Genomic DNA, 25944 nt, shown 5'->3' with positions numbered 1-25944 from the left:
CTAATAACTGTTAGTAAATATATAATCGGTATGACATCATTCAAAATATACAAATAAGCCACTATATAATCATACAACACATCTCACAAAATATATAAGTAACTGCAAGTTGTTATGTCTATCAGAGTCAATCAAAGATTCAAACAACCAATGAACAGCGAGAAACACCAAACCGTCTCTCAGTAATAATAATAAATTTATTATTTATACCCCGCCCATCTGGCTTAGTTTCCCCAGCCACTCTGGGCGGCTTCCAATTGAGTGTTAAAAATAATACAGCATTAAATATTAAAAACTTCCCTAAACAGGGCTGCCTTCAGATGTCTTTTAAAGATAAGATAGCTGCTTATTTCCTTCACATCTGAAGGGAGGGCGTTCCACAGGGCGGGCGCCACTACCTAGAAGGCCCTCTGTCTGGTTCCCTGTAACCTCACTTCTTGCAATGAGGGAACCGCCAGAAGGCCCTTGGGCGCTGGACCTCAGTGTCCGGGCTGAATGATGGGGGTGGAGACGTTCCTTCAGGTATACTGGGCTGAGGCCGTTTAGGGCTTTAAAGGTTAGCACCAACACTTTGAATTGTTCTCGGAAACGTACTGGGAGCCAATGCAGATCTTTCAGGACCGGTGTTATATGGTCCCGGCGGCCACTCCCAGTCACCAGTCTAGCTGCTGCATTCTGGATTAATTGCAGTTTCCAGGTCACCTTCAAAGGTAGCCCCACATAGAGCGCATTGCAGTAGTCTAAGCAGGAGATAACTCAAAGGAAGACGTCTCACAAAAGTCTCAACAGGACAGTGCATCCGGAATAGTTCAACTGTTTCAGAACGAAGTCTTCATCAGCGAATAATTATCAGTGAAACATACATACTAGTGAAGATCATACTAGTGGATCAGTCTTCCTTTGAGACTTTTGTGAGACGTCTTCCTTTGAGAGACGGTTTGGCGTTCCTCGCTATTCATTGGTTGTCTGAATCTTTGTTTGACTCTGATACACATAACAACTTGCGGTTACTTGTATATTTTGTGAGATTTGTTGTATGATATATATATATTGTTTTGAAGTGACTTATTCATATATTTTGAATGACGACATACCGATTATATATTTACTAACAGTTATTATCCAGCGTGTTGCGTTTGCATTTTTGTAGATTGTCACATTTTGCAACACAGGGGTTTGTGTTTGTTCTGATCTCTGCCTCTTGGCATCCCTGCTCTCCAGCCTCCGCTTCTGCCACAGCCTTTTCCTGCTCACTAAACTGTTCCCTCTTCAGCTTCCAACATCATCTTCTCCCAGTCTGCTCCCTCTGACCACTCATTGTCGCCCCACCACCAACACCCGGCTCTGTACCTTCTTCCAGAGAAGCCAGGAGTGGTGTAGTGGTTAAGAGCGGTAGTCTCGTAATCTGGGGAACCGGGTTCACTTCCCCGCTCCTCCACATGCAGCTGCTGGGTGACCTTGGGCTAGTCACACTTCTCAGAAGTCTCTCAGCCTCACTCACCTCACAGTGAGTGTTGTGGGGGAGGAAGGGAAAGGAGATTGTTAGCCACTTTGAGACTCCTTAGGTAAAGGTAAAGGGACCCCTGACCATTAGGTCCAGTTGTGGCCGACTCTGGGGTTGCGGCATTCATCTCGCTTTATTGGCCGAGGGAGCCGGCGTACAGCTTCCAGGTCATGTGGCCAGCATGACTAAGCCGCTTCTGGAGAACCAGAGCAGCACACGGAAACGCCGTTTAGCTTCCCGCCGGAGCGGTACCTGTTTATCTACTTGCACTTTGATGTGCTTTTGAACTGCTAGGTTGTCAGGAGCTAGGACAGAACAATGGGAGCTCACCCCGTCGTGGGGATTTGAACCACCGGCCTTCTGATCGGTAAGCCCTAGGCTCTGTGGTTTAGACCACAGCACCACCTGCGTCCCATTTAGGGACCTAATAGGTATCTAAAGCAGTTGCGAGGACTGGAGGTCCCCTCCTTCCCACCGCTCTATTAAGTCTCTTCCTCCCCTTCTGAGGAGCCAGTGTGGTGTGGTGGTTAAGAGCTCTGGCCTCGTAATCTGGTGAACCGCGTTCGCGTCTCCGCTCCTCCACCTGCAGCTGCTGGGTGACCTTGGGCCAGTCACACTTCTTTGAAGTCTCTCAGCCCCACTCACCTCACAGAGTGTTTGTTGTGGGGGAAGAAGGGAAAGGAGATTGTTAGCCGCTTTGAGACTCCTTAAGGGGAGTGAAAGGTGGGGTATCAAATCCAAACTACTACTACTACTACTACTCTTCTTCTTCTTCTTCTTCTTCTTCTTCTTCCCTTGGGGGTTCCCCAGCTGGTGTCTCCCACTACCCTTCTGCATCCACTACAGTTGCCGAATCCTTGAATACACAGGTTAGAGCAGCTTGTGCAAAGTCCTGGACAGGAAACAGGGTCTCCAAACCGTGTGGTTCCTGGGTGACTCGAATGGCTCTAAACTTTGCTGTTACCCCTGTGTAGGCCAGCTAAATTGGCGAAACAAATTGAAAACTTGTTTCTGAATGGATCTTTTCAGGCCCCTAGTTAAAATTCCCTTCTTCTTCTTCTTTTCATCCCACGTTTTCATAATTAATGTCCATAACCTTCATTTAAGTAGTGCAAAACAAAGCTCCTTTTGAGAGAGCCTGAATTGAAAGCTAAACAGAGGCCGTCTCTTCTGAGTCCGCGACAGCTCCAACTAGCAATGGTGGAAATTGATTTTTCTCCCTCTAAACCACAGTGAAAATAGTGTCGGGAGGGAGGGAGGGAGTGTGAACTGGTGCCAGCTTTTCATCCAGTGATTTCTTTAAAAAACAGAAATGGTGTAGTTTTTTTAAAAAAGCATAAATAGATAAAATCCTCCCTGAAATGTATGTGTCTGCAAACTGAAGGGAGTTCACTCACTAGTCTGAATAATCTCCACGCAACCTTTCCAAGAAGGCCTAGATGAAATAATGATTTTTGAGGGGGCGGAGAGGCGATGCGTCAGTATGAATCAATAGGGCTTGCTTGGTCCATGTTTCAGTCATTGATTGCAGCGGTAGTCAACATGTTGCCCTCCACATGTTATTGGGCTTAGAACTCCCAACAGCCTTGGTTACAGTGGCCAGTTGTGGCCTTAGGATCATAGAATTGTCGAGTTCAAAGGGACCAAGGGGGTCATCTAGTCTGACCCCTGCAGCGTAGGAATTTTTGGTGCTACGTGGGGCTGAAACCCACGACCCTGAGATTAAGAGTCTCATGCTATCCCAGGTCTTCCCTGGATAGTGGACAATAGGAGTGTAGTCCCAACAACATTTGCAAGGCTCTGTGTGGGTTACCCTCGATTTATAGTCTATGCTATGAGACTCTCTGGAGGCTGAGCTGACTTTAGAAGTAGGGACAGAAAGTAGACACAATGTTGGGGTGGCTGTGGAGATTTGTGCACACATTCTGTTTGTGTGGGATGCAGGTGGTGCTGTGGTGTAAACCACAGAGCCTACAACTTGCCGATCAGAAGGTTGCGGTTCAAATCCCCACAATGTGGTGAGCTCCCGTTGCTCGGTCCCTGCTCCTGCCAACCTACCAGTTCGAAAGCACGTCAAAATGCAAGTAGATAAATAAGTACTGCTCCAGCGGGAAGGTAAATGGTATTTCAGTGCGCAGCTCTGGTTTTGCCAGAAGCGACTTAGTCATGCTGGCCACATGACCCGGAAAAACTGCGGACAAACGTTGGCTCCCTCGGCCAGTAAAGCGAAATGAGCACCGCAACCCCAGAGTCATCTGCAACAGGACTTAACTGTCAGGGGTCCCTGTACCTTTTTACCTGTTTGTGTGCCCCAGTACAAGTGGCCACATTTACTTCTATGCACACCCAGCTGTACTATGCACCCCCCAGTGAATATGCCCTACTTTTCCCATATAATGAAACATCAGGAAGAGGTGGGGGGGGCAGTCCAGCCTCCCCATGCAATGATGAGTTCCATAGTATAAGTGCGGCCACATAGATTTCCCAACTTTTCTTCTGTAGAGGTGGTACATATGAGAGTCCCCAATGGGAACATGGGGCACTCCCTAATAATAATAATCATAAATTTTATTTATACCCCACCCTCCCCAGCCAGAGCTGGGCTCAGTAAAATCACAGTAAAAAACATAATGGGGGGGGGACCAATTTAAAATACAGGTTAAAATGCAATTTAAAATGCAGCCTCATTTTAAAAGTAGGCCATAAATCAAAACCATAAGGGGAGGGAAACATAAGGGCCAGACTGAGTCCAAACCAAAGGCCAGGCAGAACAGCTCTGTCTTGCAGGCCCTGTGGAAAGATGTCAAGTCCTGCAGGGCCCTAGTCTCTTGTGATAGAGCATTCCACCAAGTTGGGGCCAGTACTGAAAAGGCCCTGGCCCTAGTTGAGAGCAATCTAACCACCTTGCAACCTGGGACCTCCAAAATGTTGTCATTTGTGGACCTTAAGGTCCTCCACGGGGCATACCAGGAGAGGCGGTCCTGTAGGTACGTGGGTCCTAGGCCACATAGGGCTTTAAAGGTCAAAACCAGCACCTTAAGCTTATAGTGAGTTAGACCACTGATCCATCTAGCATAGGGTGTTCTGCACCAGTGGTGGTGTGGGACTCCAACTCCCATCTGCCCCAGGGGCCCTGGCCGATGATCACAGATGACAGGAGCTCTAATCTAACAATAATTGGAAGGCCACAGGTTCCTCAGACCTGGTCTACAGTGGACAAGCACAGCTTCTGCAGGGCTCCAGGCAGGAATTTTTCTCAGTGCTGCCTGGAGATTAAACCTGGGTCCTTCTTCATACTAAGCAAACACTCTCTCAGAGCTACAGCTCTTCTCCTGCTCTTCTGGGGGGGGGATTATATTAAGGCACAATCCAGGCACTAACTAACTTAGCTTTGACAAGTTGGCAGCATCTTTTTATTAAAGTAATCATATTTCCCCCCAAAATTTCTCTGCTTCCCTGAAGCCCTCCCGAGGCATCTAATGTACATACATAAAACATTAAAGCCAAAACATTTTATTCCAATAAAACTAAGCCCTATAAAAATAATAAATTTCATAGCTGAGCACAGTGCTCGTATAAGGTGCATCTAAATTGTTTAGGGCAGAAATGGGGACCTCCAGATGTTGTAGGACTCCAACTCCCATGACCCCACAGCCAGCATGGCCAAAGAGATGACCATTTCTTTAATCTCTCCCCCAACTCTCGTGCTTTAATTACCTTGTTATTTTAATGAGATTCTTTTATAGTGCCTTTTAATTTGGATGATTTATCTCATGATGCTTGTGTCAATGGTTTTTATACTTGTGAACCCCAAGGGTCATCTAGTCCAATGCAGGAATGTCAACTAAAGCATCCAAGACTGGTGGCCATCCAACCTCTGCTTAAAAAAACCCAATGAATGAAGTCCACCACCTCCCAAGGGAGTCCATTCCACTATCGAACAGCTCTTACTTTCAGAAAGTTCTCCCTGGTATTTAGTTGAATCGCCTTTCTTGTACCTTGAAGTCATTGGCTCTTGTCCTCCCTTCCAGAGCTTGCTCCACCTTGTTGATTAACAAGTTTCCATACCACAGTGTAGTGGTCCTACGTGGTTTTTGTTGTTGTTTATCCTTTACGTTGGGCTCAAGCACACAGAATTTTATCAGGTCAGATGCGATAATTCAGGCGTTGGGTCATAGTTCCCCAGGGTGTGGCCGGGTGGACAGGAATGGTGCAACCGCCTAGATCTGGTCGGTGTCGATGCGAAACTACTGAGGATGCCGCCTTGGGTTTCGCCATGGAAAAACAGCGGAGCATAAACGGCAGCTCACAAAATGAAGTACTGGTTTATTTCAGCAAAGCCTCCTCACCCGAAACGACAACGAACTAGCGAAGGATTCTCTTGTCATCAGCAGAGGATTGGCTAGGGTTGCGAGGGCGATTTTCAGTATTTCACTCTGGGGAAGTTTAAAAGAAAAACATTTTAGCAGCCCACTCATCAATCCCAGCTCACAGAGTGTGCAGCCTCTTTTCCATTACGAATGAACTGCGAGTGCTCAATTGCTTTATCACGGCGGCAAATGTGTGTCATTATTCAGAAGCAGTGTCCAATTCTTAAATTGAGCATTGTGAGGTTATTTCGTTCCCAGTAAATCATAGCGCGTGTCTGGGAACGAAAAGAATAAAAATGGATAATTTTCAGAAGCTGGATGATTTGTCTCTGGGGAGCTGTGCCTGGATGATGATTGGATCCCGAATCTGGCTGTTTTGTGTGATTAAAGGAACCAGCAACAGAAGAATGGAGAAAAGGGTACAGGGGTTTGTGGGGGTGGGGAGATCCCAAATGTGCATATATCACTTCCAGTGGCACCGCACACAGCAAAAATAGACACAGAGATGTCTGAGGGCATGTGGGCCTTCTAAATTACTTACAGATGAAATGCATGATCATCAGATTCACGTGGCTTTTTTGTTTCCTGGCAGGTAGAGCAGCTGCTTTCATACCAGGCATCTCCAGGTAGCATTGGAACATTCTCCTTGTCTGAAACCCTGGAGAGACATTGGTAGTCAGTGTAGACCCAGGAGTGGGCAACCTGGGGCCCAGGAGCTCAGTTAAGCCCTCCATGTTTTTCATTCAAGTCCTGGAGACTCATCTCAGGCCACGGCTCCACTGCAGTGGTGCCTCTTGCTCACCTGGGTGAGGGATGGAGAGAGGCAGGGGTTTGTATGCAGGTATAGATACCTTAGGGACGCGGGTGGCGCTGTGGGTAAAACCTCAGCACCTAGGACTTGCCGATCGTATGGTCGGCGGTTCGAATCCCCGCAGCGGGGTGAGCTCCCGTCGTTCGGTCCCAGCTCCTGCCCACCTAGCAGTTCGAAAGCACTCTTAAGTGCAAGTAGATAAATAGGTACCGCTTTATAGCGGGAAGGTAAACGGCGTTTCCGTGTGCTGCGCTGGTGCAGGCTCGCCAGAGCAGCTTCGTCACACTGGCCATGTGACCCGGAAGTGTCTCCGGACAGCGCTGGCCCGTGGCCTCTTAAGCGAGATGGGCGCGCAACCCCAGAGTCGGTCACGACTGGCCCGTACGTTCAGGGATACCTTTACCTTTACCTTTACCTTTATAGATACCTTAGACTTCTGCATGGCGGCAATGTAGTCGGTGCTAGAATGAATTAGGTCAGTTTAAATGAAGTTCACTGAATTAGTTCAGCAATCTCTGAATGTCACCCGAAAGCAGCTCCTGTTATTGCCATGAATTAAGTTCATTTGGGCGTAGAACCTGGAACGATCCTTTGTTTGTCTTCAAGTTCATTCTCCTTAAAGAACAACAACAACCTGTTGAAGACTCTTTGGGCCTTTAAGCTTTAAAGATCTTAATTGTTGGGGGAAATGTGTGTGCTTTGATGTGTTTTCAGTCTTCTTAAGTATGTTTTATGTTCCAGCCCACTGTTAAGATGAGGATGCTGGACTAGATGGGCCTGATTCGCCAGCTTTTCTTATGTTCTTTCCTTCATAAGTGTGTCAAACCTCTCAAGAAGTCGCAGTTTGCAGCACCTAAAATGGTCACAGCAATCTGCCACAAGTATGACTTTTCCCAACCATGTAATGGAAGGACCTAAGTTTTAGAAGTGGTGGGAAATCTTATGAGAAATTGATCAAAAAGCTTATTTTGGTACTGCTGGGGGTGGGGGGTGGGGAGTCTTTTGGAGCTTGAAAACACCAGAACATAAAACAACCAACATGGTCCAAGGTAGAATTCTCAGCAAGGTGCCCTCCTCTCACTTTTGTAGATGTTCAGTGAACACTTTGAAATGTTAGAAGGGAGATGAAAGGGCCTGTTTCTTTAAGGAGGAATGAAAGGCTCAGGGTGGTTCAAAGGGAACAGAACACAGGAACAGAGAGGTGATGTAACCCCTGCCATCAGGTTCAAGAGTTGTGCAGCTTCTGAAGAAGAGAAAACCCAGACAAGGAAAGCTTGGGATGCATCAGACCTGGGATAGCTTCCTTTAGAAAATCAACATGGTTTTGGAACACTGCTGAAAAGAATGAACTAAAACGGGAGAGATTTATTTCTTGAGCAAGAAGATGGGTATGTTGCTGGACTCCAACTCCCAGAAGACCCAGGTAGCACAGCCACTGGTCAGTGATTATGGTTGTTGCATTGAGGAACACAGGTTCCCTGTTCAAACCTACAGTAACCCCCAAAAGCTGCTGCGGCATGTATCTTACGTTACATAGGACAGAGGTCTTTAACTGGTCCAGACTTGAGACCCACCTCTGGCTCCCAATGTGCACCATGGGATCTACTTTTACATGCTCAGTTTTGATTTATACTTAATGGTACTAACAAGGTACATTGTTAATCCTGAAATGTCGATTCAGAAAGTCCAATGTGGCAGCAACCACTTGCCGCAACCTACCTGGGATGGCCTTGCAACCCCCTGGTTGGTCCTAACCTGTGTTGAAGACCCATGACATAACAGATACTTCTCTGAAGGGCTGTTTGGTCCAAGTGCAGTTTACCTATGCAGTTCTTTAAGAAGTGCAAGGAGGAGCCTTGGAGTTGGCCACCAACAGTCTTTATTTAATTATGAATGGCACGGAGAAAGTGGACAGAGAAGATGCTTTCTTCCCTCACTCATAAGACTAGAACTTGTAGACATCAATGAAGCTGAATGTTGGAAGGTTCAGGACAGAGAAAAGAAATGACTTATTCATGTAGCTCATGGACAACTCTGGATCTCGCTCCCCCATGAGGCAGTGATGGCCACCAGCCTAGGTGGCTTCAGAAGAGGATTAGACAAAGTTATGGAGAAGGAGAGGGCTATCAATGGCCACAATGGCTCTGCTTTACCTCCACAGCTGGAGGTAAGTTCCCAAATGCCAGTTGCTGGAAATTGCAGGAGGGGAGAACAAGTTGCTGCACTAGATGGACCATTGGCCTGATCCAGCAGCCTATTCTGATGTTCGTAAAGGTAAAGGACCCCTGACAGTTAAGTCCAGTCGCAGACGACTCTGGGGTTGCAGTGCTCATCTCGCTTTACAGGCCGAGGGAGCTGGCGTTTGTCCTCAAACAGTTTTTCCGGGTCATGTGGCAGCATAACTAAGCCACTTCTGGTGAAACCAGAGCAGCGCACGGAACGCCGTTTACCTTCCCACTGGAGCGGTACCTATTTATCTACTTGCACTTTTGGGCATGCTTTCGAACTGCTAGGTTGGCAGGAGCTGGGAGCTCACCCCGTCACGGGAATTCAAACCGCCGACCTCCTGATCGGCAATCCCAAGAGGCTCAGTGGTTTAGACCACAGCGCCACCCACGTCCCAATGTTCTTAAGTGCCTCTAAATCTATACAAGTGTGGACTCTCCGACTGATAAAGAGCACTACATGGCCACCATTCCTGATCACCTTCAGAGCTTCCACTGGAACTTCTGCTGGAAGCTAACTTTATCCCTATCCTACTGACTGGTCAATCCATCGCAGTATTGCTGCTGTAAGTGTCAGCAGCTCTGCAGGTTCTCGGGCAGAATCCACCAACTTTCTATTCTTTTTCTTCATGCACTAAGATACTTGGTTCCAGCCTTGCGCCCAGGTGCCCAACAAACTTCAGAAAACCCTGTTGAAGGTGATGGGTTGATCTCCCCTACCATCTGGTATTTGTCACTAATGCACAAATCTTCCACTACAGTCGGCAACCATTTCACATGCGGGCTTCATTCCTTCCTCCTGCGTACATCAGTGGAGCACATATAATCACACCCTGTCCTGCACACACACATTCACACTGTTCTGCCTTATTCTGGGTCATTGCCTGTACACAGAGAGAAACTAGGGCTCTCAAACCACAGTTTTCTCCAGCAGCCACTTCCTGGGTCGATTGTTTAGGCAGCTGGGTACGTCTCTTGGTTTTTAAGAAACCTTGTATGTTCCCTTATCGGGTGTATGGTAAGGCAAGCCGCCGTGTAAAACCTCAAATGGGACAAAACATCTTGTATTTTCTTTTCTTTGAGCCGACAGGGAGAGAGAGAAGAAGAAAACCCATATATATATGGGATTTATCTTAAGATAAGATAAATCTCTCCCCAGCAGTTCCATTTACTTGCAGCGAGTTTCTCTTTGATATCGCTAAGTTGCATGGAAGCCTGTAGGGCCCGCAGTCAGATTAACGATCTGTAAGGAGTGTTTTGTAAGAGTTTTATCTGTGATTTCTCAAACAGACTTTTTCTCTTTTTAAAAAAAAATATATATTTGGCATGCATGCAGGGATGGCATTAAGAGAGTGCTGCTCCAAAGCCCTTTTTAAAAAGGGCGCTTCTGTTCTGCACCGTACTTTCAGTTAAAAAGAAAAGAGTAAAAAGTGTTATTTCAGCAGTCCTATAGGAATTATTCTTGATACACTATTTTGATTGTGTTTGCAAAGCTTGGAGGAGGATTACATGCAGGAAAAGGAAAAGTCTGCTTTTTCAGTGGGAACAGAGTAAGCCGTACAAATACTGCATGTCTTAATTCAGACTAAGAAAGCAAAGCAAATTCTACAGTCGGGATACGTGATCAGAGATTCAGGGCTACCTCTGGAAATGGTATGTCTGCATCAAGTTCCTCTCCACTTCCTGCAATGCAGGTGTGGTGAACTTTTGTCACATGTACCCCTCCACAACTCTCATATCTACCCTTTAGGACTCTCTGTCCTGGCTCTTGCTGGATAAAGAACTTGAACTGTGATCCCGATTTCTGCCAAAATATTTAATCTGTACAGCAGTACCTCGGGTGACATACACTTCAGGTTACAGACTTTGCTAACCCAGAAATAGTGCTTCAGGTTAAGAACTTTGCTTCAGGATGAGAACAGAAATCATGCTTTGGCAGCACGGCAGCCCCATCAGCTAAAGTGGTGCTTCAGGTTAAGAACAGTTTCAGGTTAAGTACGGACCTCCAGAACGAATTAAGTACTTAACCCGAGGTAGCACTGTACTGTGTATAGACAACACAAGGGTTAAAAAGCACAGTCGGTGATATGCCATCAGGTGATAAGCATGGCTAAGCAATGTGAGACATGAAGCCAATGGGTGACATGACCCAAAGTCTTTGCTTTGAAAGAGTGAGGTGGGTACAGCTTTAGTGCGGCAAGCAAGGCAAAAGGTAAAGGTAAAGGGCCATTGGACTGCTCAGTCCAGTCAAAGGCAGCTATGGAGTTGTGGCGCTCATTTTGCTTTCAGGCCAAGGGAGCTGGTGTTTGTCTGCAGACAGCTTTCTGGGTCATGTGGCCAGCAGGACTAAAGCACTTCTAGCGCAACAGAACACCGTGACGAAAGCCAGAGGGCATGGAAACGCCATTTACCTTCCTGCTGCAGCAGTACCTTTTTATCTACTTGCACTGGCGTGCTTTCAAACTGGTAGGTTGGCAAGAGCTAGGACCGAGCAACGGGAGCTCACCCCGTTGCAGGGAGTCGAACCACCGACCTTCCGATTGGCAAGTCCACGAGGCTCAATGATTTAGACCACAGCGATGGGCACTCCTTTGGGCAGATTGTACCATTACCCTCAGAGGCATGCTTAGCCTGTACAGTGGTACCTTGGGTTACAGGCGCTTCAGGTTACAGACTCCGCTAACCCAGAAATAGTACCTTGGGTTAAGAAATTTGATTCAGGCTGAGAGCAGAAATTGCTTGGCGGCGGCACTTACGGCAATGGGAGGCCCCATTAGCTAAAGTGGTACTTTAGGTTAAGAACAGTTTCAGGTTAAGAACAGACCTCTAGAACAAATTAAGTTATTAACCCAAGGTACCACTGTAGTAGAAACTGGGCTTTTAGTGTTGCAGATCCAGCTCTCTGAAATCAGTGACTAATCAAAATCTGGCAGGCACCTGCTGAGTACATTTTGATTCTTTGTTTAAGAAAACTTTCCCTGGGGTGTAACCCACTTATTTGTGGAAGATCAGTTTTGTATTTGATGAAATGCTTTCTTTGTTATTAAAGTCTGTCTGTATGTATGGTTTTTTAAAAAAACTTTTAGAGCTTGTTGTATTAATTTTCTTAATTAATTTTCTTCTTGTATTAAATTGGGACTACAACTCCCATCATCCCTGACCACTGGTCCTGTTAGCTAAGGATGATGGGAATTGTAGTCCCAAACATCTGGAGGGCTGGAGTTTGCCTATACCTGTCTTAGAGCATTATTCTGTGCTTTCTTTTTTGGCTCTGTATACCACTTTGATGGCTTCATGCCTTGAAGGGCTCCATAAATGTGTTTCTTACTATTAATGCCCCCCTTAGTTCCCATCCCCCAAAATACTAAAAAGCCCCAAATGCTGTAACCTTTCCTCATAGGGGGAGTTATTCCAGCCCCTCTAGCATTTTGGTTGTCCTTTTCTACACATACACATATATATGTGTACACAGAGGAAAGTTAGGTGAGCCTTTTCAGACCAGTTTTGGTAAGATTAGCCCAGGTGGTTGTCAAAATAGCTTGGGGGGGGGGCTCCAAGGGGAAGCACTTGCTAGGAACAGAATAATTTGTTTGTTTGTTGCATTTTTAAAACCCACCTTTTTCTAGCTAATTTTCATTGAATGTTTTCAACATAAAAGTTGAAAGTTTTTTACATTAAAAGCCAAACCTGTCTAAAGACAAAAGAATAATGGAAAACCAAAACGAGAAAGAAAAATCAAGAAATAGAGAGACAGAAAAGATGAAGAAAAGAAGATATCCACTTTGGGCTCCAGGGAGGGTCTTTTCATGAGCCATGGGCATTCTCCAGCTCTCTCTTGCCATTTCTGGCGCCATGCATATATGTGGTTATGTGTGGGTTGATCGTGCGAACACCCAGGGCCAGATTTAGGTTTGATGAGACCCTAAGCTACTGAAGGTAATGGGGCCCTTTATATGTCCAGCTGTCCTTTGTCAACAGCAAATTGTCACTGTTTTCTGTGTTGAATATATGCTATATGGTAATTTATGGACCTAAGGTAAAGGGACCCCTGACCATTAGGTACAGTCGTGGCTGACTCTGGGGTTGTGGCGCTCATCTTGCTTTATTGGTCGAGGGAGCCGGCGTACAGCTTCCGGGTCATGTGGCCAGCATGACTAAGCCGCTTCTGGCTAACCAGAGCAGTGCACGGAAACACCATTTACCTTCCCACCACAGCGGTACCGATTTATGTACTTGCACTTTTTGGCATGCTTTCGAACTGCTAGGTTGGCAGGAGCTGGGAGCTCACCCCGTCACGGGGATTTGAACCATGACCTTCTGATTGGCAAGTCCTAGGCTCTGTGGTTTAACCCACAGCGCCACCCGCATCCCATTTAGGGACCTAATAGGTATCTAAAGCCATTTGTATGTAACAAAATATGTATTTTATCAAAGTAATTATTGAAAAAAAATTCTTTACATTTTTGGGGGGCCCCAAGAGAGTGGGGCCCTAAGCTATAGCTTGTTTGGCTTATATGTAAACCCGGCACTGCATACACCTGTATAGTGGAGCTTGACTACACCCCAGAATCTTAAACGGTGAGAAGCCTGCAGATGTGCAGGGGTTAATGCTGTTGACAGTCCAGATGAATTCAATGTGCATGGAGCCCAGCGGAGTCTCCGTCCAAGCCGAATGCCTATAACATACGTATAATTAAAATTTCAAGCAGGGCGCTTTGGTGATAGGCATGGGCTGACCCTTCCTTTCTTGAGCAATTTCGCACCTGCAAATTTGGATCACGACTCACAGCAGGGCCCAAACGCAGGAAGGTGCAAGATGAGCCTCAAGCATCGCGGCGGACCTTGTCATCAGAAGCAGAGTGCTTGCTTTCATTGCAGTTGTGCTGCCATGGTGGACAGAGAAGAATGATCAGTGAATGTCAGGGCTGCAAGGGAGGTTAACTTGGAAGTTAGCTTTTCAGGTAAAGGTAAAGGGGTCCCTGACCATTAGGTCCAGTCGCGGACAACTCTGGGGTTGCGGCGCTCATCTCGCTTTACTGGCTGAGGGAGCCGGCGTACAGCTTCCACGTCATGTGGGCAGCATGGCTAAGCCACTTCTGGCGAACCAGAGCAGCGCACGGAAACACCGTTTACCTTCCCACCAGAGCGGTACCTATTGATCTACTTGCACTTTGACGTGCTTTCGAACTGCTAGGTTGGCAGGAGCAGGGACCGAACAACAGGAGCTCACCCTGTCACAGAGATTTGAACCGCCAACCTTCTGATCGGCAAGCCCCAGGCTCTGTGGTTTAACCCACAGCGCCACCCGCGTCCCAGCTTTTCAGGTAGAAACCATTAATGTAGATGCAGCTCAGGGGATTAGATCTGTTCCAGATGTTCATTGGAAACTCCACCTATTCTGGTTTTGTAGAAGCTGAGCTACACCCATGCCGCCGTCCACCAGCTGCACAGGAATACAAACTAAGAGCAGAATCCAGTCTTCCTAAAAGTCTCTCTTTTTTCCTAAGGCTAAGTTTCTGTGAATGTGACCAACATGTTTTGAAAGTATATTGTGATAAGCCACAGCGCTTCTGGGGTGTGGGGATGCCTGTCTACCTCCCTATTGCAGCGGCTCTTTGCTTCTTGATGCTTCTGTTCAGAGGCCTTAACACCTGTGGTGGCTTTTCTGGGGTAAAAAAACCACCAGTTCTTTGCTATCTCATGAGGGGGTGGGAGGTGGGTTACCTCCTTGAACTGCAAGAAGAAGAAAAAACTTTAAAATGGTTGCTAGTTAAAAGAAAGAGAAGGGAGTTTTCTTATGTTAATAGATGCTAGAGTGGTCTGTGCTAAAATACTGAGGGGAAGTGTCAGTATTGAAGGGATGGTTATTAAAAATTAAGGAATTTATCTGCTGTGAGCAAAATGAGGTACCTCTTGTGTAAAGGAAGGATAGCAAAAGAAAAGAATTAAATAAACCAATTTGGAGACTGTGTTGGTATTTTTAAAATATTGAACTGCCATTAAGAATAGCTGTTCTCCTTTCTTATAAAAGAAATGCAGTTTTGAGCTTTAGAAATATTTTGATTACCTTTTTATTTTTTTATTTTTTTTTGCTGTTTAGTCAAAGATTTTGTAATTGTGTTTGGACTCAGAGATTGTGTGTGTGTGTGTGTGTGTGTGTGTGGATATATACCCTCAAACAAGAAAATTAAAATGTGAAACAAATTACCTCCTTTAAAATCACCTTTTCGGTTGTCTGGAGCTTACATGATGGAGCCGGCCTATTCAGATGGAAGCCAAACGGAAATGTTGTGAAGATGAAAGCATTTTAAAATCCCCGGTTTGATTTTTAATTTTCAAAAGCGATATTGCTGGAACGTGCTACCAATCCCTGGTGACATTTAGGGAAACGAGCTTTTGGGAACTACTTCAGTAGCTCGGGGTGGTTGATATTCCTGCGTTTCACAGCTGTTTTGAAAAAGATCACAAAGGTTTCAGGAAATTAAGAGGCAGGAAACTTACTGGCAGAGAGTTATTTGCTGGGTCGTCTTTTTTTTTTTTAGGACAACACAGGGAGAAAATGATGCAATGGGAGAGAGATGATCGGGGGAAGAGCTTTTCCTGTTTATCTCAGGAGGAGGAAGCCTCCAGATGCTGATGTACTACAACTCCCATCATCCCTGACCATTAGCCATGCAGGCAGGCGTCTGATGGGGATCAGAGCACAGCAACATCTGGAATGGCACAGAATGATCTGTAGCATTCCTGCCAAGGCCAGGAGAAAGTATGAGGGAGACAGTGGAACGGCGCCAGTGCTTTTTCCCCCAGGGGTATGCATACCCCTAAACGTTTTGTGAATCTAAGTTTGGCCTCATTGAGGGGCAGTATTTCAATATGAGTAGAAACATGAGAGTACCCGTAAACATTTTTTAATAATAATAATATAATATATCATTTATACCCCACCCATCTGGCTGGGCTTCCCCAGCCACTCTGGGTGGCTTCCAACAAAATATTAAAATACAGTAATGCATCAAACATTAAAAGCTTCCCAAAACAGGGCAGATGTCTTCTAAAAGTCTGGTAGTTGTTCTCTTTGACATCAGGTGGGAGGGCGTTCCACAGGGCGGGTGCCACTACCGAGAAGGCCCTCTGCCTGGTTCCTTGTAACTTAGCTTCTCGCAGTGAGGGAACCACCAGAAGGCCCTCAGGGCTGGACCTCAGTATCCGGGCAGAATGATGGGGGTGGAGATGCTCCTTCAGGTATACTGGGCCGAGGCCGTTTAGGGCTTTAAAGGTCAGCACCAACACTTTGAATTGTGCCTGGAAATGTACTGGGAGCCAATGTAGGTCTTTCAGGACCTGTGTTATGTGGTCTCGGCAGCTCCTCCCAGTCACCAGTCTGGCTGCCGCATTCTGGATTAATTGCAGTTTCCAGGTCACCTTCAAAGGTAGCTCCACATAGAGCACATTGCAGTAGTCCTAGTGGGAGATTACCAGAGCACACACCACTCTCGCAAGACAGTCTGCGGGCAGATAGGGTCTCAGCCTGCGTACCAGATGGAGCTTGTAGACTGCCCTGGACACAGAATTGACCTATGCCTCCATGTACAGCTGCGAGTCCAAAATGACTCCCAGGCTGCGCACCTGGTCCTTCAGGGGCACAGTTACCCCATTCAGGACCAGAGTCCTCCACACCTGCCCGCCTCCTGTCCCCCAAAAACAGTACTTCTGTCTTGTCAGGATTTAACCTCAATCTTTTTTTAGAAAAAGAAGCACTGAACAGTGCCGTGCAATGTGCCCCACCCACCCCACATGCAACCAGAGATGAGCTGGCAGTTGCACCCCTGTAATGAACAGCGGAGGAAAGCCCATAGCTCAGGGCTAGATCATCTGCTTTGCATGCAGAAGGTCCCAGGTTCAGTCCCCTGCACAGGGCTTGGAATGTCCCCTACACAGGAGAGCTGCTGTCTATCAGCACGGACAGCGCCGGGATTGATGGACCAATGGTCTGGCTCAGCCTTATAAAGAAACTGGCTTTATGTGGCTACTAGCCGCAAGGGCTAGGCGGTACCTCAGAGATAGTAGGCCTCTGAATGCCAGTTGCTGGAAATCACAGGTGGGAAGAATTCTGCTGTGCTCAGGTCCTGCTTGTGAGCTTCATATGGTCCACTGTGAGAACGGGATGCTGGACTAGATGGGCCATTGGCCGGATCCAGCAGGGCTCTTCTTACATTCCCTAACTCTGTGTCAGGTGTCTGTGCAGGAGCCAGGCCCTGTGACCAATAGGACTCTGCAGGACTAGGGCCTTCCTAAATTTGTTCTGAAGAGGCAAGGCAGGTGAGGCTAGTTGGTAACTCACAGCACCTGGTGGCAAGAGCCGGGAAGGGATATAAGGTCAGCATTTTCCCTTCGGCTCTTTGCCACAGTACCCCTTCACTGCCTTGCTGCGTTTGGTTCCTTGACTCCTTGCTTCTTGATCCTTGGACCCCTGACTTTGTGACTCTTGGCTTCTTGACTTTGTAACTTGTTGCTTCCTGATTCTCGGACCCTTGGCTTTTTGACTCCCGGCTCTCTGACCCTCAGACTCTTGGCTTCCTGACTCCCATTCTTGCTCCCACCCCGCCATCTTGCCCCCGGTCCCGACGTCCCCATCTGGGACTTTGATCGCCCGTGAACCAGACCATGACACTCTGAAGCTCATTCCAACCCCGCTTCTATCTCAACTGTTGCCTTCTCAAGCTGCCTCATCTCAGCCTTTGCCATTCCCTTTATGTTCTGTCCCTTCTCTCTTGTCTTTAAACATGATGGGGTGTGTGTGTTATTTTATTTTTTGAATTTCATACCTCAACTGGACTGACATTGACTCGAGTGGCACTTTGAAAAACTTCCCTTGGCAGATTATTACTATTATTAATTTTTTTTTTTAAAAAAAGAATGCATTTGAAGCACGGCGAAGAGCATAGATTGCTATCTTCAGTAGATTTCCCTCTCATGTTAACAACTGAAATGTCAGGTGTAGTGTCGAGGGAGCTGATTGGCAGGCAATGGTGAAGGATTCGGAGAGGGGTGTTTTTAATTTTCGGAGCTGTTCTGATTTTCAGGATGTGGAAGCTCTCTTGTTATCTCTGGACACACACCCATAAAGCACATATAGTAGGGGTTGCCAACCTTTCACACATGGGCACCAGTGCTCTCCATGGAAGGCCCATGAAAGGTCTCCATAAATAAGTCCTCAGAAATCTATGCTGCTCAGTTTCTGCTTGCATTGGCTCACCAGTGGAAGCCGTGGATGAGACACTTGCTCTCCTTACCATTCTGAGCAGAAGAGAGGTGGAAAGAGCTTTTTTCCGGTAAGAGAGCATGGCAGTGGCTGATTTAATTGCCTCCCTCCTCCCCGCTCCATTCATTAATTAGGGAGAAAATTTACACCACTTTATGCTCCTCCCTGCTCTTTTAGATGTGGCAGCCGTTTGGTGCAATACCACAAAGACCCCTTTGGCAGCCATTTTGTGACTGGCACCAACAGCACTTCTGCAAAATTCCACATGTGCCTGCTAGCCCTACAAAGGTTGATGGCCCAACCTGTGGTGCCATCTTTGTCCTGTTCTGCCGGCTCTTTGTCCTGTTCTGCAGAGCCAGTGTGGTGTTGTGGTTAAGAGCAGTGGACTCGTAATCTGGGGAACCGGGTTCGCGTCTCTACTCCTCCACATGCAGCTGCTGGGTGACCTTGGGCTAGTCACACTTCTCTGAAGTCTCTCAGCCTCACTCACCTCACAGAGTGTTTGCGGGAGGAAGGGAAAGGAGAATGTTAGCCGCTTTGAGACTCCTTCGGGTCGTGATAAAGCAGGATATCAAATCCAAACTCTTCTTCAGCAGAGGAGGTCAAGTCAGCTCTGGTAGCAGGTCATCAAAGTCCAGACAAGTCTCTCTAAGAATGTCAGGAGCCTGGGCTGTCCCAGTGGGTCCTACTGACTGAGACTTGTCTCTGCCAAGCACTAGGGCAACCCAAGGCTTTATGCAGCAGTTGGCCTTGTGTCCTTGAGGAACTGGCTGTGGTGACGTCAAGGCCCCATGTCTGATTCGACAGGCACTGACTTCTATGTGATGGAATGGATGAGGATGTCATTGGGATCTCACCATCCAAGTCCAAGGAAGGTGGGAGAGCCAAGTACTTGGGCCAGAGGAAGGGTGGAACCATAACTTTCCTGATTTCTGTATTTCACATTTCCAGGCATGTGTAATCTTTCTTGACATTCTTGCTTTTTAAAATAATAATAAAGGGATTCTCCAGGACAGCAGCAGTCTGCGCCTCTTCCTCTTGATATGTGGTCTGAGAAGAGTCAAGGATCCTCTTTATTTAGTGGATGCTTTTGCAGGTTGGTACCCCCTTCCTTTCTCTTTTGCTTTGTAGCAAATGCAGGATTGCTTTTGATTCATTATGTTTCTGTGACGCTTTTGATTCAAAGGGATCCCAAAGAGGCTTACAAACGATAAATAATGATAGCATGATGGAGCGTAATAGAACATCACAGATACAGCACAAAACATTTAGAATAATTAACAAATTGTCCGTGAAACGATGACACTCTGTTAAACTGTGTTAACAAAGCAACAACGAAAAAATAAATTCAGGTAGGTAGCTGCATTGATCTGACGCAGCCAAAATAAATAAATAAATAATAAAAAATTGTGCAGTAGCACCTTATAGACCAACTAAGTTTGTTCTGGTATAAGCTTTCGTGTTTCTCTGTCTTGTGATTCCTGATGTCAGATTTATGTCCATTTATCCTTTTGTGTAGGGTTTGTCCGGTTTGTCCAATACAGTGGTACCTCGTATTAAGTACCATATTTTTCGCTCTATAACACGCACCTGACCATAACACGCACATCGTTTTTAGAGGGGGAAAACAAGGGGGGAAACATTTTGAATGAAACAGTGGATGTATCATTTTTGGGCTTCATGCTGTGGCCACAGACATGTGATCTGATGGTGAATTTGGGGTGACCCAATGCAAAGATCCTGAGAATCCCTGTGGATCCATGCTTTGTAACCACGTTTTTGCACCATTGCAGCCCCAGGCAACAGTGGGTGCGTGATTTTTTTGGTGCAGGCTGTAGCCATGGACATGCTATGTGATCTGATGGTGAATTTGGGGTGACCCAATGCAAAGATCCTGAGAATCCCTGTGGATCCATGCTTTGTAACCACGTTTTTGCACCATTGCAGCCCCAGGCAACAGTGGGTGCGTGATTTTTTTGGTGCAGGCTGTAGCCATGGACATGCTATGTGATCTGATGGTGAATTTGGGGTGACCCAATGCAAAGATCCTGAGGATCCATGTGGATCTATGCTTTGTAACCACATTTTAAGTGGGGAGCGAAGGAAAAACAAAGAAGCGACATGAGAGGGGTGTGCAGAGAAGCAGCTGGCTAAGAATGCAGGAGAGGGATTTAACGGAGGGAGGAAAGAAAGGCAAAAGTTTCCCCCCACCCAAGCCAGCCATCTCTCTCTCTCCCTCCCTCCCCCCCTCTCTCCCTTCCCCGCTCTCTCTCCCTCTCCCCCAGCAGCACCGTAGCACAGAGAGGAATTCCCCTCTGCTTGCCTGGAGGGGAGGGGCTTTCCCTGCTCTTTGTTCCGTTTGAGCAAAGACAGCAATGAAACAGAGGAGGGTGGGCAGTAAGACCCTGAGGCAGAATGCAGGAAAGCAGCCACTTCCTCTTTTCAGGTTTCCCTTCTAGGAGACGCGCGATTTGATTTTTGCCTGCTTTTTCGGCTCCAGGGACCACACATTCGCTCTATAACACGCACAGACATTTCCCCTTCCTTTTTAGGAGAAAAAATCTGCGTGTTATAGAGGGGAAAATACGGTACTTAATTCATTCCGGAAGTCTGTTCTTAACCTGAAACTGTTCTTAACCTGAAGCACCACTTTAGCTAATGGGGTCTCCTGCTGCTGCTGCGCCGCCAGAGCACAATTTCTGTTCTCATCCTGAAGCAAAGTTCTTAACCCGAGGTATTATTTCTGGGTTAGCGGAGTCTGTAACCTGAAGCGTATGTAACCTGAGGTACCACTGTATAGAGAGCTGAAGGGCACTGTTGGCATTTGATGGCATACACAATGTTAGAAGATGAGCAATTAAATAGGCCTGAGATAAGGTGCTACTGGACAATTTTTTATTTTTATTTTTTTATTTCAACTAAAAAAATAAGCTAAACATCACAATTAAAGCAAAATTCATGTTATATGATTAACAAATCAATACAGCGTTTATAGTCTACAAGGCAATATCAACAAAGCAGCAGCCAAAAAACAAACTAGCACTGTTAAGTTCATACATACACTCTCCACACCCCTATGATTCATAACACTGGGCAACAATTTTTTTACTTTTTGAATGTTGTCTAGATTTCTACAACTGATTTAGGGTATTTTTGCAGTGCTGAATCAGGAAATGGCATCCGTTTCTCTCCATCAGGTCAGGTTTACTGTAAACTGAATGGTGGGCATTGATAAAGGTAAGTACACGTAAATTGCATGTTGCTTCACCATTTTTCAAACTTCAGGGCTTGAACTTCCGTTTCTTGGAACACCAGGAATGCTCAGCGGCAGGGAGGTCTCTCTTCATAGTCCAACAGTAGTCAGCCATCATGACTGCATCCCAGCGACCCTGATACCTGGTCTCCATCTTTTTCATGTCCTGATGGAATCTCTCCCCCTGCTCGTCACTCATTGAACCCAGGTTCTCAGGAAACCGGTCCATATGTGAAAATAGGTAGTGCATCTTGACGCTCATGTTGCAGCCCAGGTTTCTGAAAGCAGTCAGCATGTTGTTGACAAGTTCTGCGTAGTTTCTGGCCTTATTGTTGCCAAGAAAGTTCTTCACTACCAGAACAAATGCCTTCCACGCTTCCAGTTCCACTTCGTTCATTGAGCTTCCAAACTCTGGATCTCTGATGAGCTGACGGATCTGAGGACCATCAAAGATGCCAGCTTTCAACTTCTCCATGGTCAATCCTGGAAAAGCCTGGCATAAGTAAGTGAAGCAGTCACCATCCTTGCCCAGAGCCTTGGTGAACTGCTTGATTAAGCCAAGCTTTATGTGCAGTGATGGGAAGAGTATTCTGTCTCTGTCCACCAGAGGGTCGTTGATGACGTTCCTTTTTCTGCAAGGCACCAGTTCCTCCCGCACAGGCCAGTCCTTCTTCGTGTAATGCTGAGCACGGTCCCTACTATCCCACATGCACAGAAAACATGGGTACTTGGTGAAGCCAGACTGTTGTCCCAACAAAAAGTTCACCATCTTCAGGTCAACACAAATAAACCACTTATGCTGATCATAACCAATTTTCTCCAGCACATACTTCACCGCTTCATAGTTCTCCTTCAGTGGGCAAACTGGTTTCCGTTGTGTAGCAGAACACATTTCAGTGATCGCTTGCTGCTGTCAATGAACAGTCTCCAATCTTTGGGTTCGTACTGTGGCACTCCAAGCTTGAGCAGAAGCTGTGCAATATCTGCACAGTACACCAAGTCCTTCTCTTCCGAGAAAAAATGGAGGTACTCTTGATGCCTGTTGCGGAAGAAGCTGATGCGAGCACTGTCAGAGAGGAGGTTTTTTTCCTTCAATCTGGATGCCAACAGTTCGGCAGAGTCCTTTGACAAGCTGAGGTCGTGAACTAGATCATTCAACTCCTTTTGGGAAAATGGATGTGGAGCATCATCTTCAAGAACCACTTCTTCTTCTTCATGTCCTTCAACACTGGAGGCATCTTCGTCACTAATGTCAGGAAATTCTCCGAAGATAGGCACTGGAATTTCATCACAACGAGCTACAGGACGACGTGCTGATTGAAGATCAGTATACTTGAGGCTGCTCCAGTTCTTTCTGTTGATCCCAGTCACATCAACAGTGCAGAAGTAGCAGTCGGTGACATGGTTTGTCGACTCCCTCCAAACCATGGGAATCCCAAAGTTCAGACTCCTCTTGCCAGTGGTCCACCCACGTAGAGTCTCGGTGCATGCCTTGCACACCAGGTGTGGCGCCCAAGCTTTACACTTTGTGGGGCGGCTGCCCCATTAACTTAGTTTTGATCCCCCAACTTTATGCTTTGCCGCACCAATTTAAGGAAGATTTCGAGGTTTTATGACTTCAAACTGATCCTTTTTCAACATAATCACCCAGAACTATTGGACCTGAATACTTCTTGTCATTAAAATAATCATTTCCAATCAAAACAATTATTCAACATGGCATTTTACCCCCGCTATTTCTTCTAAAATGCTCCACGCAAGCGTACATGTGAACAAAAACGTAAAAAACCGACATGTGGTCATACCTCAAAAACTTGACCTGATTGAGCAAAACCAATGTGATTTTTGGATTCAGTGCATCAGATTCATCCTAAATCAGCTGAAAAAACACAGACAACAAATTTGTTGTTGACCAGTGTAATCTTTCCCTCTATTCAGTCCATTAAAGAGACACATACACATAATATTCATGGCAGCAGCTCCCTTGTGAAAGGTTCCTTGGGCTGGAGGTGGAGCAGCATCTCCTGATGACAGAGTCTCTCCAACCCCCCACCCCCCATAGTTCTTCCTCTGGAAACAGCTCCTTTATGAAGGCTCCTAAAGGTGGGGGGGGGCAAGGCAGGTGGGAAAAGCCATTACCTTCTGGCCAACGCCAAATCTTTCTCCCCTGCCCTTGATAGTCCCACTTGGCTCAGTAGTTCCTGCCCCAGCCCTTCTCCAACCTGATGTCCTCCTGAGGTTGATGGACTCCCATCAGCCCAAAGCAGTCTGCTAGCTGGGTCCAGTGGGATCTGGAGCCTTGGGATCTTGGAGGGCGCCAAGTTGGGGGAAGGCTGACACAATGAGAAATGAGGCCCAAGCCATCAGGTTGGGCAAGGCCATGGAATATTTTTTTAAAGGAAAGGTCAATAAGTCTGTACTGAACACAGAATCAGGGGCAGGGACTGGATGGCAGTGTGTTTGTGTGTGTGTTTATGTGTGTGTGAGAGAGAAGAGAGAGTTGGAGGGGAAAGGCTTCAGGGAGACAGCTCTGAGCACCACAAGTATTTACACTTGTACTGAAGAGAAACCACGAAAGTGACAAGGCTTCGGAACTGACCCTCAGCAAGAGAACATTGATTAAGCAGTGAATTTAATCATCAGGCTAATCCAGTCACTCTGTGCTAAAGCTGAGCTGTAAATTCTGCTCACTAAATATGAACATGGGGTAGTAATCCACTTCGCTGCTACATAGGGCTGTCACCTGACTGAAGAAATCTTAGCAGGTTGATTGTGTGAGGTTCAGTCAATTAATTGGCCAGATGTTCGTACTTTTGCAGGTGAAGGAAGCAGGACCACTGGGGTGGGTGGGTGGGTGGGTGGGTGGAGAGGCATAGATCATGTGTGTGTGCTTGTCACTGCAGGCAGCATCCAGGAAGAGATGTTCTCATGTACGAGTGTGAGACAGGAGGGAGGATGCCTCTGCTAGCACTATACTAAAATAAGTAACAACTTATTTATTAATTTGTTGGGACAGAACGTTGTTTTTCTTTAGAACTAGTAACCTCGTGCCTGGTGTTGCTTAGGAATTCTTAAGGGACAAAAAATAATAATATTGGTGTGGTTTTGGAATCTGGTTTTAAATCAGTGCGGTTTTGACAAGTTCAGTCCTCCATCTTGATTCAAAATGGCATCCAATTTTATCCAAGCATAGATGAAAACTTGCTTCTTGAACCCAGGAAGCATAATGCAAAATACCAACTCTTATGAGATGTCCAAATGCATAAAGCAAACGAGCAAACAATTTTCTAAAATATATAGTAGACTGTTGTTTTATTCACATGCAGCTTTGATTGATTGAATAATTCATTAAGATGCATATGATTTGATCAAGTAGGATTTCTTTAACTGAGCTACAGGAGGGCCAGAATACCATGGCTAGGAGAGAGAGCAAGTAGGACCGGTATCTGAAGGGACTCTGCAAAATGTAGGGCAATTGGAAAAATCACAATGTCTTGGCCTCAGTCCCCCAGCTGTGAATTGGGCATAATGGCTGTCAGGTTTGCCAGAATGATTGATACATCAGCACAACAGTGATTGCGAAGAGCTTTCCAGTATCGCGTCTGCTATGGAAATGCAGAGTTCAGTTCCTGTTACCCTGACCAGGGCTTCTGTGTTCATTGACTTTTCACGAGTGCCTCCCTCCAGAAACAGCAAAATAACTTTGTGGTTGATTAATTAATTAGTTTTAAGTCTGCTGCCCAGTAGGTTGGGGGCACCTTCCTTTTTTTTTAATGAGTCAAAATTTGCATAAACCAATTAACTGATGGATTGCCCGAGTTTCTCTTTACAATGCCCTAACCAGAACAATATGACGCTTATTTTCCTGTAACCAGAACTCTCTCCTGTTGTTTGATAGAATGGCACCGAGAGGAGCCCAGCACACACCTGATTATAATTGGACCCACAGTAAGTTTCCCTGCTTCCTTTGTAAGCATTCTTTCTAAATATAAATTCTTTGCGTGAATTTGTTTTCATGTGCTAGGGCAGGCAGGCGCTGTTAAGTCTATAGCCCCCCACTGAGAAGGAGTCATCCCTCAAAACTGCTGTGTGCGGCTTCCACCAGAATGTCTTGCTAGATTATGCCCTGTGGGTCAGATCTCTCTGCCATTAAGGTCATACTAAACCAAAGATTGCCAGCCTGGTGCTCGTACGTGCCAGTGTGCCCAGTAGGACCTCCTATGGCACCTGCAAAAGGTCTCAGCAGGTATCCCCTCAAAAACCCATAATGCTCCTTCTACTCACTTCCAGTTTGCACAATTGTATTTTTTGTTTTTTAGGCCATCTAAAAATGTTAGGCCATCTAAAAATGTTAAAGGGATGTGGGTGGCGCTGTGGGTTAAACCACAGAGCCTAGGACTTGCCGATCAGAAGGTTGGCAGTTCGAATCCCCACGATGGGGTGAGCTCCCATTGCTCAGTCTCTGCTCCTGCCAACCTATCAGTTCGAAAGCATGTCAAAGTGCAAGTAGATAAATAGG

General features: G+C 46.3%; 1 protein-coding gene across 2 annotated transcripts in view; it reads left to right on the top strand.

The window, feature by feature from the left end:
- Positions 1 to 25944, top strand: part of GLT1D1 (glycosyltransferase 1 domain containing 1) — a 59593-nt gene that overhangs the window by 14584 nt on the left and 19065 nt on the right. For both annotated transcript variants that reach the window (XM_083717586.1, XM_083717587.1), the window contains 2 exons: positions 19173 to 19268; positions 25324 to 25373. In XM_083717586.1, coding sequence (XP_083573712.1) covers positions 19173 to 19268; positions 25324 to 25373 — 146 coding nt within the window. The remainder of the gene's footprint in view (positions 1 to 19172; positions 19269 to 25323; positions 25374 to 25944) is intronic.

The sequence above is a fragment of the Podarcis gaigeae genome (genome assembly GCF_964106915.1).
Source record: "Podarcis gaigeae genome assembly, chromosome: 16".
In the NCBI taxonomy this organism is placed as follows: Eukaryota; Metazoa; Chordata; class Lepidosauria; order Squamata; family Lacertidae; genus Podarcis; species Podarcis gaigeae.
This window is presented reverse-complemented; position numbering and strand designations above follow the sequence as displayed.